The 15,617-nt window shown below is 45.9% G+C and overlaps 1 protein-coding gene across 1 annotated transcript in view; it reads right to left on the bottom strand.

The window, feature by feature from the left end:
- The window catches only part of LOC149328406 (uncharacterized), a 62,623-nt gene extending 47,378 nt beyond the window's left edge, over positions 1-15,245 (bottom strand). Inside the window, exon 1 of the mRNA XM_089558988.1 lies at positions 15,144-15,245. Coding sequence (XP_089415114.1) covers positions 15,144-15,202 — 59 coding nt within the window. The 5' untranslated portion in view covers positions 15,203-15,245. The remainder of the gene's footprint in view (positions 1-15,143) is intronic.
- Positions 15,246-15,617: the final 372 nt, after the last annotated feature.

Raw genomic sequence — 15,617 nt, 5'->3', positions numbered from 1 at the left:
AGTTTTACTTGAAGATATGCATGTACAATTACAGATAGCTTGTTATTTTTCACACATATTCCTTCTTCAATAAACTTTTCACTAACAGCTCTTGATTTGCATGAATTAAGCTTTGTGGACGGATAAATAAATGGATATATGCTCGACTTGCTGCACCAATGCCTGGTTCTCAAATACGAAGTCTGCGCAAGAATTCGCGAGGTTGTCACAGCTGTGGGAGCTGTTACGAGCGGGAGGAACGGGATGTACTCCCGCATAAGTGGTAAGAAATTTCCGCTTGTCTTTGCAAATACATTAATGTCTCCCACCACCCTGCCACCCTGGCAGGTGTGGGAGCGTTTATGGCACAACGTTGTCAATGCCAAAGCATGCAGCGCACACCTGTCACTACCGCCACTTAAAGCATGATTGAGGTGCCCACTGTTCAAAGACGGCAGTTAGGCGCCTTCCGTCCTGTTCAGGTGTCTACCGAGATGTGTGAGAGAGATAATTCGCATTTGCTTTCCTGAGAAACCAATTTACAACTTTCACCCTCCGCTTTCCAAGCCCCTGTTCTATTGGTTTCGCAGCTGTGGGAAGGAGATACAGCGCATTTCCTTACCTCAAAAAAAAATACCGAATACACTCTGCGAATTCTAAAGTGCGCTTGGCGAAAGCCTTGTGGTCAACCCACTGCCGCTTCCCTGGAACGCTTGGCGCGGAATCACTGGGCAGCTTCGGAGCCATGCGTCTCACTCACTCGACTGCAACGAGACGTCTGGCGAAGGAGCGGCGAGGCAGCTGCCACCGCCAACGCGAGTGCGCTCGTTCTACCGCTACTGCGTGACGTCACGGTTCCTATGCACCGCTGCGCACCCCACTGGCGCGCCGGTTACTAAGGAGGGGAGGAGGTTGCACTTTTACTTTCTACTTTCCAAGCTCCCGCTCTGTTGCTTTCGCAGCTTCAAGGCTGTATACTGCTGGTTACAATGGACAACGGCGACGGCGACGCCGCGAAATGCAGGAACGGGCGCCTAAGAACTCTGCTCTAAAATGCGTTCAGTTCTGTGATACCTGCATTGAGCGCTTGTGCTTTCAAAGTATCTTGCTGATAAAGCCCTAGTCGTGAATTATAGTTTTGCAGACGTCGGAGGAGCATTCGACTAGACCACATTTTCTCCACATTCATATAAGAAGGGTAAGCCTGTAACAGCCACTGAAAAATTAAAGCACTCCATCAAAAAAGGCTCGACGAGTGCCATGAACGATGAGTAGGCGCAAACCACTGTCCGCCTAATACTAAGGGATTGCGTTAATTATGGTAATGCCGGTTAAAATTGTTGTCGTCTTTGCAACTAACTAAGACCTGTGAGCAGGCAAATAGTGCGCTCGAACCGGCATGAGCTAAAATTCAGCTCAAGAGCGGCTTTGCGCATAAAGCCCTCTCGGACGTAAGCCACCAGTAACCAAATCCAAGAAGTGCCAGGGAAGCTTCTGGTGTTGGCCAAAAGGAGATTAACAGTGTAATTATCCACGAAATTAACCACTTGCCACGAATGGGATCCAAGCCCACGAGACGCCTGTTTCGTGAAAGATACTCCAGCAACCGAACTACGGTGATTGACATCCTATTTTCTGCTTTGGGCGGTGTTTTGTTGTTTCTAACCGGCGTTCATCAGCGTCTCCCTGTTCATAGGGACGAACACAGTACGTCCTGCATAGCCACCGGTGTCACGTGAAAAATTATTGAAAGGGGGGGGTTGAAGCTGTGCGAGAACTCTCTTCTGCTACGTGAGGTATCAAGACTGCTCGAACAGAGCCGCTTTCTACACTGGTTATCAGGCAGAGGAAGCCAAAACCGGGGCTCGTGATGACATACATGAAGCAAGCCAAAATTCACCTAACCAAGGAGAATAGGAAAACGTTTATTTTGCTAGTTTATGGTGTTCAACAATGAGCGATTAAAAGAATAAATCGTTTAAAGATAACTGATTGAAGATAACTGACAACTTTATCGTTTAAAGATAACTGATTACAATGCACAAGAACATAATTCGCTGACTGTTACGCTCCTCGTTCATCCCATTTCTGAGTCCAGCTGCTCTGCTATTTGCATCATCATTATCATCATTATCAGGCTGACTACGCCTACTGCAGGGCAAAGACCTCTCCCATGTCTCTCCAAATATCCCTGTCCTTCGCCTGTTGCGGCCATCGTATTCCCGCAAATCTTTTAATCTCATGCGCCCACCTAACTTTCTGCCGCCCCCTGCTGCGCTTGCCTTCTCTTGCAATCCACTAAGTTGCCCTTAAGGACCATCGGTTTTCTTGCCTTCGTATTACATGCTCTGCCCAAGCCCACTTCCTCTTGATTCTATCTAGGATATCATTAACGCGCGTTTGTTCTTTCACCCACTCCGCGCGCTTCCGATCTGTTAACGTCACACCTATTATTTTTCTTTCCGGCTGCGCTGCTATTTGCATCATAGGCTGCATCAGAAGGAAGACCCAGTGCCAAACGGAAGCGCGGCAGCACGAAGCGCCCTCCCTAGCCGCTGAATTTACAGCTGAGCCTCTCCTCGGCTAATCTGCACTCAGAATATTTACCTACCAGGATATGGCTTCACTCACGGGCGAACGAATCAAGCAAGGATGTCTACTCAGGCTAATCTCACTGCTCGTAAGTGGTATTAAATTCGCCGCCTTACAGGGGCAGCTTGAATTTGCCTGCTATACAGTGGTTTCTGAAGTGCACTTCAGTACCTTATTAGCCGTCATCCCTCTTTACCTGAAGATTCCTTAAATATCGAGGGATTGTTAATTAATCGCGCACGTATCTGCCTACAACAAACCCTGTTATGCATTATATGCTCTTATGGTGTACCAATTAATATAAAACCTCTCGCATCACGGTTTGAGCAATCAACGGTCGCAACGCGGGGGACGACTCCGCTCATGCTAAGTAATATGGGACGGGAAAATGTCACGGACCGCGGCCGGCCCCGCTACCCCACAACAATATTTATTTCTTTATATCGATATACTGTAAATCCAGCCGTGGTATAAACTGGGGCGGTGCACTTAAAAAAGAACAGAGCCACAACTTCCAGATAAACGGTTTTAGAATGGTAAGCAATTATGCAATGAAAAGAATGGGTCTAGCTGAAGCAAGGACATGAACAAAAACTTCGCAGTCAGTAGTCACACAGCACCAAGTACATGTCAACAGTTTTTTACACAATTTCGTCAGTTTTCTTAAAATATACTGCGGTCGGCAAACCACTACAATTTGAGGACTGTCGGCTGCATTGCAAAAGATGCATCAAGTGCATTCCATTCGTGCACTGCTTGCGGAAAAAGGTGAAAGTAAAAAGTGTTATTGCAACATATTTGACAAGGAGCCCCTTTCTACACACTGTGGTCCAGAGACGATTGCCACGCACCGAAAGCGGTACCACAATCACCAATCCTTTGAAGTGCGTGAAAAACCCCTGCACCACTGTCCAAGAACCAAGCGCGAAATATCTGGAACCGGGCGGCGGCGCTGAGAAAGGCAGTAAGCGCTGCATCTCGCTTTGCGCTGCGTCTCTTTCACCCTGACTTCTCGAGTGGTGTCGAACCATATCGTAAGTCCGTAGGAACCGTAGGTCTGCGCGTCTCGCTTCACCAAAGTCTCCGGGAGATATGAACCTGAGCCCTGGTCTGAGATACCCTAGCTGGAGCCCGGGCCTTCGAGCGCACTCCAGAACAATGTTTTCCTTGTTTTGTTCGCCTCGAGTCCCCGGCGGGTAGCCTGCCTTAACGCAGCCGCTTTCCTCTACACGCTGTCTACACCACCAATTTTTTTCATCCCCTCTCTGCACTGCTTTTCCTCTCTTTGATCCTTGTATGCACTTGTTCATTTAGTTAAGCCGAGTTCGGCGCAGAAGCTCAAAGCTTAACGTAGGGACCAGTGTTTGAGAGCTGCGCTCTAAAACAACCACAAACCGCCGTTTCGATCTAAACCCAGGAACTACGAATTTCGCATCCGGTGCTCTACTAACTTAGCTACAGCGACGGTAGTACAGCACGTACTACGTCCGCTGCTATCAACGAGGGCGGCGCTGGTAAACACAGTCAAGGTTAGGATACGCGCAACACAAATATCCCCGAAAGCAGAATATTCGATAGGTGGCTCAGTGGTTATGGCGCTCGGCTGCTGACCTGAAAGACGCGGGTTTGATCCCAGCCGCTGCGGTCGAATTTCTATGCAGGCGAAATTCTAGAGGCCCGTGCAGCTCGAGCAATGTCAGTGCACGTTAAATAACCACAGGTGGTCCAATTTCCGGAGCCCTTCACTACGGCGTCCCTCATAGCCTGAGTTGCTTGGGGACGTTAAACCCCAATAAGCCAAACCAATAAACCAATCCAGAGGCCCATGTACTGTGTGATGTCAGTGTACGGTAAAGAACCCCAGGTGGTCGAAATTTCCGGAGCCCTTCACTACGGTGGCTCTCATAGCCTGAGTCGCTTTGGGACGCTAAACCCTTAAACCATAAACCAGAATATTGGATAGCCGTCACTTTAGCACGGTTGGTAGAGCACCAGACGCGCGAAATTTCGTGGTCACGGATTCTTATTCCAGGGGTTCCTCTCGATTTGTATCGCTTAAAGGTAACTGAGGAGTAAGCAGAAGGAAGAGCAGGTTGTTTCTTTTTCTTGTTTTTTGTAATAAAAATAGCCAGCCTGTACACGCAATGCCTTGTGACCTCGAGCGTACCTAGAGCTTGGAAAAACGCAAACATCATCTTAATTCATAAGAAAGGATGTGTCAAGGACTTCAAATTATGGGCCAGTTTACGTTCTGCCAATCTTTTCTAAAAGACTGCAACAATTATCCGCACGCGAATATGATGCTTTTCTGACAAACACCAAATAATAACAGATTCGCAGTTTGCTTTTATCCAACATAAATCTACCGATACAGCATTATTAAGCCAAAAGGAGTACCTCTTACAGTGTTTCGAGGAAAAGAAACTTGCCCATGGTGTTTTTGTACATTTTTCGCAGGTTTTCGACTATATCAGTCACAATATACTTTTGTCAAAACTGTTCGACTAAGGCTTCAGAGGTCATGTTCACACGCTTCTTGCGTCATATCTTGCACATCGCTTTCAGTTTGTTGATATTAATAGCTGTCGATCCTAAGTAAAAAAGTAACTGCTGGCGTACCTCAAGGAAGTATCCTTGGACCGCTTCTTTTTAGCTTGTATGCCAATGATATCGTTAATCAATGCCTGCATGTGAATTGCGTTATGTATGCAGATGACGTCTCAATGTTTTTCTCATCAAGCGCATGCGAAGATGCCATAAACGAGGCCAATAGGACACTAAGTACACTCCGTCAGTGGTCCCTTAATAATCATTTGAAAATTAATGTAATTAAAACTAAGGCAATTATACTCAAACCAAAAAATAAAAACATTATTCTACCATGCGATCTTCAGCTAGGTTTGGAAACGATAGAGGTTGCAGACAATATTAAGATATTAGGGGTTCATTTCAACAGCCAACTAAGCTAGGACAATCATGTTAACGCTGTCATCAGTAAGCTTTCTCGTGTCACAGGTATGATTAACCGGCATCGTCACTTACTTCCATGCAAAGTTAAACTTCTCCTATATAATTCGCTCTTTATGTCCTAAGTGAACTATGCGCACTTAGTTTGGGGAACAACTACAGGTACCAATAAAAATAAGGTTTATGTTTTACAGAAGAAGAGTCTGTGTGCAGTACTAAACGTCCGTTTTGATATAAACACATGTTATTTGTTCCACCAGTTCAATACCATAAAAGTATCTGAAATGCATAATGTTAGGCTAGCTGAAAGATATAAGAAGGACATAAAACAAAATACGAATTACTTGCGTGACACGGCGCACATTTCACTAAACGTACAATTTTATCCTAGCAGACACAGTGAACTGTGACATATTCCAACGTGCCGCAATTATATGGTACACATAGTCTAGCAAACACGTTGCCCCGTCTTTTAAATAAGTTTAATGCTGAAAAAGTTGATCTATCACGAGCATGCCGCAAAGATATACACGATGTATGTACCCTTTTTTAGATTTCACCGTGCCTTCATTTCGAATAACCGAATTCCTATTTTTCTGTTTCCTTTTTGTTACCATTTTTTGTGTACACTTCATTACTTGTCATATTTTCTAATCATGCGCAAAAGCATTTTTGGTAACTATTGTTTGCATTTTGGGATGCTACTTGTGCAAAAGATTTATATGTTACCTGTTGTCCTGCAATGTAGGGGCCGTAGGGCACGTCAAGCCGCAATTTCTGGCTTTTTTACCTCGGCCCTCACCATGTGCAAGTGGAAAAATAAATTGAAATTGAAATTGAAAAATTGTAATCGCTAATATGGTCAGCAGGACAACCTTCGACTTCAAGCAACCAAATGATCAGGCAAGTTCGTAAAGGATACTCGACAATATACCATATTCACGCCATGAATCAGATGATAGAAAACTGCGCAGAATACGAGGTCTGTTAGAAAAGTATCCGACTTTATTTTTTTTTTGCGAACACCTGATGGATATGAAACAAGCGCGCTTAAAGCAGCCGACCTTGAACCCTCGTGCGCATGCACGAATTTTTTCCCGCCTGCCGATAGTGTCAGTGGCTGGGAAGCAGCGTTTGAGTGAGGCAGTACGCAGTGCTCTCGTCGGTTTTTTGTTGCAAGGAAAATGGCGGAGCGAGAGGAGCAGCGCTACTACCTGAAATTTTGCCAGAAACTTGGCGATAGCCAAGTGGAAACCATTCGAAATGTTCAGACGGCTTTCGGTGATGATGCTATGAGCAGCACACAGATTAAGCAGTGGTGCAAATGGTTTAAAGACAGCCGCACATCGGTGGAGAGCGAGCCACGCTCCGGTCAGCCATCAACATGCCGAAATGACCAGGTAATTGCCGAAGTGAACGCTGTGGTGATGCGGGACTGTTGTGTGACTATCCTTGAAATTGCGGGAGAGGTGGACATCAGCAATTTTTCTGCACATTCCATTATCACCGAAGATTTGGCCATGGAGAGAGTGGCAGCGAAATTCGAGCAGAAGCTGCTGACGGTGGAGAAAAAGCAGCTTCGTGTTGAAGTCTCACAGGAGATGCTGGATTCCACAAGCAGTTACCCTGACTTCACCGACGCCGTAATCACTAGTGGCGAGTCTTGGGTGTACGGGTACCAGGGCTGCCAGATTGGGCTATTAATAGCCAAATTGGGCTACTTTTTGTCCGAGTTGGCGTCAGAAATTTCGTTTTGGCTATGTGGCTACTTTTGGGCTACATCTTTTTCATGAGTGAAAAAAAAAATTAAGGTAGTTATAATGTGCTCTGTTACAATTATACAGTGAGAGAAATAAAAGGCATGCTGGAATCAAAATGCAGACTATAGAAGGTTAAAGAAATTGAGCGCGTCTGCTACAAAATGACAATATGTAAACGCTGTGTTCGAGAAAACTTATGTGTTTCAGGTGGTCAAGGATCATGGCCTTTCGATTTACGTGAAAGTTGCCCCCTGGAAACACTTCACGACCTATAGATTCCACTTAATCCGCGGACTAACGCCGCCCGCGCGCGCGCGCCACCGAACATAGACTGTTGCCGTCTGCACATGTGAGCGTTCTCCCATTGACGGTGCACCACGGGTGATCATGGAACCAGAATAGAGGGAAAACACTAAGACAACTTAAGTCTCGCTAAGTGGTGTGAATGCGTAAGCATTAAATGCTACTGTTTCGCTTCTGTTGCCTGGTTTCGTGATCCTCACATGTTAACCGTTAACCGCGTAGACGTGGCCTAGTGGTTTGTGCGTTCGCTTCGGCTGCGGTAGGTAGCTGGTTGGAAACCCACCGCCAGGCATGTCCTTTTCTTGTATTGTTTATTCTGGTTCTGCAGACACAGTCTGCTCAAGATACGCATGAGGCAAGTAATGCTTACGCATTAATAAGGTCTTTTTGTGTTTCTTCCTATTCTCGTGGTGGACACAGCATGCGCGGCACTCGCAAGAGCCTACGCTTTTTCTGCAGCCTCAAGCGGCACACGTGCAGCCCTCGAGATTCATTGCGAGCGACGCGAGAGCGCCGTGTCCGTTGCGTAATCTGCGTGCACTCATGCGGAGCCATGGAGCCATCCTTCGGCGCGGAACCCACTATAACTAACGAAGGCGGAATGTAGCTTCAAGAAGGCGCATGCCTTTGAGGTGACGCTCTCAGTGAGACCATTTCTCTTAAACCATAGAAAATTGAAATGTGAGGCTGCGTAAGTATAGAGTAAGGTATTTTCACTGTCGATGTGCCTAATCTGCGCGCGAACATTCAAAAGGGGAAATATTCCTAAACTAGAGCTACAATTGCGTTATATAGCGCCGCCGTTTTTTTCCGCGTGCAGACTGGCTGTCGTCATCCGCCTCAGGTGATATGGCCTACTGCCGCGCCTGCAAAGTGGAACTGCGGCCCCATCTTTAGGACCTGGTTAGCGCACCTGGTTAGCCGCACTGGTTACCGCGCATGACGGATGCGAAACGTAACAACGGAAAGAACACGCCGCGCGCACCACCTCAGACATCATGTGCGGGACAGAAATCTAATATGTAAATATTGCTGCCGAAAATTAATTCATATAACTTAAGAAATGTCGTCACAAAAACAAATATTTTTGGCTACTTTTGGGCTACGCAAAAATTTCGCTTTTGGCTACGTTTGGGCTACTACGGAGGCCAATTTGGCTACCTGAGGTTGTAGCCATCTGGCAACCCTGACGGGTACGACCCGGAAACCAAATCCCAGTCGTCACAGAGGACGCATTCCCCGTCACCAAGACCAAAGAAGGCCCGCCAAGTGCGCAGCAATGTCAAAGTGATGCGGACTGCTTTTTTGACTCCCTCTGTGTGGCACACCACGAGTACGCACCCCACAGGGTCAAAGAATGACAAAATAGTACTACAGGGGGGTCCTCCATCGCCTACGTGGTGCTGTGCGGCGCAAGAGACCGGAATTGAGGTCAACAAGAAATTGGCGCACCCCTCGCGGCATTGCTCCTGCACATTCCTCGCATTTGATTCAGACTTTTCTGGCGAAAAACCAGACTCCTGTAGTTAAACAGGCTCCTTACTCTCCTGATATGTCCCCCTACGACTTCTGGCTGTTTCCTAAAATGAAGAGGCCATTGAAAGGAGCGCCATTTCAGAAAAGAAAGGACATTATGGCTGCAACGACAGCAGAGCTAAATTCCATTCCGAAAAGGGCCTTTTCGGAATACTTCCAACAATGGCAGCACCGCTTGGAGATGTATATGGAGCCCCAAGGAGACTACTTTGAAGGTTATTAGGTTTCTACGCTCCAGTTATGCCAGTTTTTTTTCTTCGGCCAAAGGTCGGATACTTTTCTAACAGACCTCGTATAACCAGCCCCTATATATAGCTGTGAAAAAAAAACACACCGCTGAGACGAGGGACATAGAAAGAAGACAACAGGACCGGCGCTGACTATCAACTGAAAGTTTATTAGAAACAACATGCCATATACACTCCTTCGACAACCATGACCGCATGTAAACACCAACCGCCACAGTGATACATCAATCACCTAAACCAAGATAATTTAGTTCACAGTCATCAACTGTTACAGAGGGGGTGCGTGACACCCGTAACAGTTCATGACTGTGAACTAAAGTATCTTGGATCAGATGATTGATGTATCAATGTGGCTTTTGGTGTGGCCATGCACTCTTGGTTGTCGATGGAGTATATATTGCGTGTTGTTTCTAATAAACCTTCAGTTGATAGTCAGCGCCGGTCCTGTTGTCTTCTTTCTATGTACCTCGTCTCAGCGGTATGTTTTCTTCCTAGCTGTACGTACCAACTAGCTCAACCCTCCGTTTCATTTCAGCTCATATATAGCTTCATTCATTACGAGAAAGCATTCGACTCAGTAGAAACCTCAGCAGTCATGCAGGCATTGCGGAATTAGGGTGTACAAGAGTGTTATGTGAAAATATTTTATATAACGATTGCACAGCTACCATAGTTCTCCATAAAGTCAGCAAAAAAATTCCAATAGGGAAAGGTGTTCGGCAGGGAGCCACGATCTCGCCTATGCTATTCACTGCCTCTTTACAGGAGGTATTCCGTGGCCTGAATGGGAACATTTGGGGATAAGAGTTAATGGAGAATACGTAAGTAATCTGCGATTCGCTGATGACATTGCCTTGCTAAGTCACTCATGACATGAACTGCAAAGCATGATCAATGAGTTAGACAGGCAGAGCAGAATGGTGGGGCTAAAAATTAACATGCAGAAAACCAAAGGAATATTCAACAGTCTAACAACAGAACGGCGGTTCGCAAATGATGGCGAGGTGCTGTAAGTAGTCAGAGAATATGTCTATTTAAGGCTGGTAGTGAAAGCTGATCCGGACCATGACGGAGAAATAACTAGAAGAATAAGAATGGGGTGGAGCGCATATGGCAGGTTCTCTCAGATCGTGAATGGCAGTTTACCAATATCCCTCAAGAGAAAAGTATACAGCAGCTGTATGATACCGGTACTCACCTATGGGGCAGAAACGTGGAGGCTAACAAAGAGGGTTCAGCTCAAGTTAAGCACAACGCAGCGAGCTATGGAAAGAAAAATGATAGGTGTTGCATTAAGAAATCTAAAGCGGGCGGAGTGGGTGAGAGCACAAACGCGGGTTAAGTCGAAATAGAGAGGAAGAAGTGGGCTTGGGCAGGGCATGTAACTCGAAGGCAAGATAACCGCTGGTCCTGAAGTGTAACGGAGTGGATTCCAAGAGAAGGCAAGCATAGCAGGCGGCGGCAGAAAGTTAGGTGGGCGGATGAGATTAAGAAATTTGCACGAATACGGTGGCCGCAACTGGCGAAAGACAGGGTTAATTGGAGAGACATGGGAGAGGCCTTTGCCCTGCAGTGGGCATAGTCTGGCTGATGTTGATGATGATGATGAAGAGAAAACCTTATTGCACAGTCAGTCCCGCTCCTGTCATGTCTAGATTCTATCATCGCCAGAACAGCGCTCATAGCGCTATGTGAACGCTTGCCCGCCGTCAAATGCTGCTTATCAAATCAGTTGTATATGTAAAGGAATCCTTATGAAAACACGGGGCTCAAGCGTTCTGGCCACTGTAAGGTCGTCGGGCGCACACGCTTGTATGCGTTTCTTTTGCTTGTGTTTTTTTATAGTTACACCACGAGCCGCTTCACCGGGACACCGGGTGGCTTCGGGGAGGGGGAGGGGACTTTTCACTGCCTTTTCTTTGTCATTTGAAGTCGTGCTTTGTACAGTGGCACCCCCGAGCGGTGCCGCCGGGACACCATGCGCCTGCGGGGGAACTTTTGTTTGTCTTTTGTATGCCGTACGGAGCGGGGGTGGGGCACAGATACCTTAGGCAATACGGCCCGCGCGTTTATCACTCGTATTTTGATGTGTTTGTTTCCGCGGGTGAACACGCACTTCGCTTGGAGTGAGCATGAGTGTACTATTGCTTTTTCCTGGTCTTGTTCTGGCATTGACATGGGAAGCGCCGTGTGTCTCCGAAGACGGCGCTTCGCGTATCATTTAGCATACGCGTCCGGACGTCTTCGACAAACCACACCCCGCGCGTGTGTTAGGTGTCTATGTTTGCGTTGTGTTTTTTTTTTTACCGGATGTCAGAACCACTTGTAAATTTCCGCTTCTCCGGAGGAATTGGTTTCCTAACATTGCGGACCGGGGCCCAGACGCGTCGGCATCCCAGCCCCTTCTGCGGTACATGCATTCCCCGAAACCGTTGGAAAGTGTCTTTGGAAATCTGGGAACGCTCAACTAATAATTTTTTTTGGTAAGAAACCCAGCGACGGCCGAGAGCTCTGAGCGGTCGGCAGTTGAGGAGGGAGCACGTCAGCAGACGTACGGTCAGGAACAAAAGTCTCCGGACCACGTGTTCCTCTGATGAAGCCGATAGCTCTGCTATTAGTCGGCGGCTGGGGACCACACTTGTGGCGGCAAAAGATAAATTTTTTGTTCTTTCATCTCCACAAGTGCGGTCTCCAGCCGCTGTCTGAGAGCAGAGCTATGAGCTTCGTTTGAGGAACACGTGGTCCGGAGACTTTTGTCCCCGACTGTACTTCCTCCCGCATGCTCACACAGGACGACGGACTCCACTAAGTCCAATGGCTGCCCAGCTCAGTTATTCCGATCTATCCTGTTGTCATGATTTTAACTGTACTCTACCTTTTTCTTATTGCAATAAAGTGCTCAATTAAATAAGTTTTTTTAGTTAATCCGGCCAAATCGCAGGTTCATTGGGCGAAGCAGGGAGACGGGACCTACTAATAAGAAAGAAGAAACAACAAGCAACTACGAGTGAAGAACAAGAGACAAAGACGGAACGAAGAAAAACATGAGTAAATTCTTACTTCCACCATCATCTCTCTGTGAGACACATGCAAATACACATTTAGTCATCTACAATGCTGGTAATATGCAGGCGCCACGTGTAGCGTGCGGTTTCGGCCAACACAGCCGTGCTCTCAGACAGTATCCTTGTTGAAAAACACCTTTTCTAATGCTTTTGAAGGGGCAATTTTTTGTTTAAAGATACGGACCGTCGTTCTTGTATTTTTTTATTTTTTTTTATGCAATGAGTGGTGCACAAGGCTACTACCCAGGTCGCTTGTATCAATTGAAAGGGCCCTCGCGAGTATAATATTGCCATAGCTACCTCATATAAACGCGAGCCATCGGCATGAAATATTTGCAAGTCGCACCGATATGGCACCCAGTGATTCTTGAACTTCCATGTAGCCTACAGAGACCAGCTGCGCTCTCACTGGCACTTACGTGTTATCAGTGGCGTAAAGAAACACCCGGTACGTGTACCCGTAGTAGAATGGCGAAATATACGCTTGATCCCAATGCGACGGGAACGCCGGCCAGCCGCCCTGAAGGAATTAAGGGCAAAGGATGAAAGCACAGTTACTGTATGAAAGGTTGAGCTCGAGCGCTGGTCTAGCGGATACAAACCTGTGGTTATGCATTGCTCACAATGGCTCTTCGATATTTCAGGCAGAATTTCACTTTCGATATCAATGCGCGCACGTACCGAGAAAGCCAGTTTGACTGCGTTTTATGTGAATTTATTCTGCAACCCAATTACCGTAAAACATGCACATATTGCTCCTGAGGAACCAGTGAGTGTCACATTATACAGCCGGAGCCTAAAGGATACGAATGCATCTTCTTCATTATTCCGCTGACAAAGTAAACAGCTATTGTTCCAGCGACATTGAAAATTGAAGCCTACATTTCCTTGCCCCAGTTTCCCCAATTATAACAGCTAGTATTTTTGACTAAGAAAAACGCTTTTTCGGCAGAGAATTGTTGGCGGTGTAGTACATAAGAATACACCTAAGACGCTAAACTAAAATTCAATACTTAACTTCATAAGCATTACGTTTAGGCTCACTAATTACTTAGAGGCGTGTAGCCCATCGCCATTAATATGAAAATCACTTCCCAGAATTTCGAAAACGCGGTTACCCTCGGTGCTGTGGCCCAACAAATTTTGGCTACATCGCGCTTCAATGCACCCGCTTTTGAAAAGCTTGCAGGCAAAGCAACATCACCAGTGCACGCAACTCGTCGAAGTAGCCAAAAATTTGTTGGGCCACACCACCGACGGTAAACGCGTTTTCGAGACTCTAAAAAGTGATATAGATATTAATCGAAGTGGGCGACACGCCTCTCAAAATTAGGTTGCTAACAGTAAACGTAAAAGGTTAACTATTAAAAATTGGTTAATGAACCTTCTAGTTAGCTCGTCTTGGCTGTATTTGATGTACTACCCTAGGTGACAATGCTATGCCAAAAAAAAGGACCTCTTCTAACTCAAAAAGCATATTTTTCAAAATTGTGTAAAGTCTTAGGTGAAACACCTAGCATGCGCTCACCTCCAATATGTTTTCTAGGAACGGCGTGTTTCCAACTCTACTGCCGCAAAATTATTCTGTCTGCCGCTCTGGAAACTAATCAGAATTCTGCCTCTTAAATCATGAGATAAATGCCCTCTAGTAGACACTCTATATTTTGTGCTCAAGGCTATTGTAAGCTGCGAGCACCTTTGAATTAATTTCACTTTTATAGAAAATCGTAGTCTATAATACACTCTTTTTTACTGAGCATCGACAAGAACAGGCTTTGAAACGAATGTGGTATAATGGCCGATAAATAAGAACTGCTAACCTTGATCAAATTTCGAGCCGCATTGTTTAATACAAAGTGCTTTATCAAAAAAAAAACAGTTCAGCTGAAGACCTTAGAAAAGCCTCTTAATTGCGCTTGGTTCAACGCAAATTAGGTTTGGCACATGCGTTCAAGTAAAATTTTGGTAGGGTTGGAACACGGCACTAAAAGTTTGAAGATGCACGTTCTGTTGCCCCACAAGTGCCACATCCAACGTAGCAGGACGTGGATAGCTCAAGCTGTGTGAGAACTGGAGCTTCTGCCTCTTTCTCCATGGCGCTTGGTCTAAAACAATACGCACGATATCAACAGAAATGTTCACTTGTGGAACAGGTAAAGGCGGTCAAAACTAGGCCACAAAATGAAGAAAATTTGAAACTGCAAGAAGAAGCAATGTCGTTGCAGAGCACTAGTTGGGATGTTTGTAGCGAGTGGATACGGATTCAGCATGCTTCAGGCTAGTCTGCTTCCATCGTCTATCAATAAAATTCTCGTATTTCTAAACAATGCACATGTTGTTATCTTTTTGTTGCATTTTACCTGGATTTCTTCTTTTCGTAAGTTGTTTTTTCCTTACCTGTCAATTAGTATTTTTTTATTCGGTTTGTCTCAGCCATTTAAACCGCTACTAGGTACTACAGCGTACGTGAACGAATCAATATGAAAAAAGCACATTATTTCCCAATAAGGCGTCTCCATAAATATAAATATTTCTCTCCTTTCTTGAATTCATTACCCGTTTGCTCTCTATCAAGTTACGTATCAGCCTCAACGAAAAAAGATGCTTGATTGTAAGGCTAAAGTAATATTTGTGTGGCTAATCGCATTGGCAACTATCAACCCATTGGTACTCCACTTAATGCATGTTCTTACTTTGAATTCCAAGTGAAGCCCAGGGTTTGCGCGGACTTCAACCAACTTTGCAAAGACATGATTCGGCATGGGTGCAGTCGGCGAGTAGACAGCCATAGCGCTTCGCACTTCGTGGCCCAACAGCTCCTGTGAAGGCAAATATGAAAGCGGTTACATAACAGTTGCAACTTTTAATGTAATTGATTTTCGTTTTGTCCTACGCGTCGGCACACTGTTAGAAGCGAAAAAGATAGCACTGTCAGCAGCAAGCAAAATGGTCGCCTGTGTGCTTTTGTAGGAGCGAGGCCCTCATAACACGGCGAATAATTAAAGCTGTGCGCTAACGGTGTTCCGCACAGTGGAAAAACGCCCGAAAGTGTGAGGTTTTCAACGCGTTTAATTGTGTGCTTCGGCACGCAGTGCATCGTGTGCAAGAACGCATTCATGTTTACCATCGCTTGGGAAATGTATGTATACTAAGCACTTTCCCTGAGA

The sequence above is a fragment of the Amblyomma mixtum genome, chromosome 9, assembly GCF_055824585.1.
Source record: "Amblyomma mixtum isolate Tamu chromosome 9, ASM5582458v1, whole genome shotgun sequence".
Classification (NCBI taxonomy): Eukaryota; Metazoa; Arthropoda; class Arachnida; order Ixodida; family Ixodidae; genus Amblyomma; species Amblyomma mixtum.
Note: the sequence above shows the minus strand (reverse complement) of the source record. Positions and strands in the feature narration are given on the sequence as shown.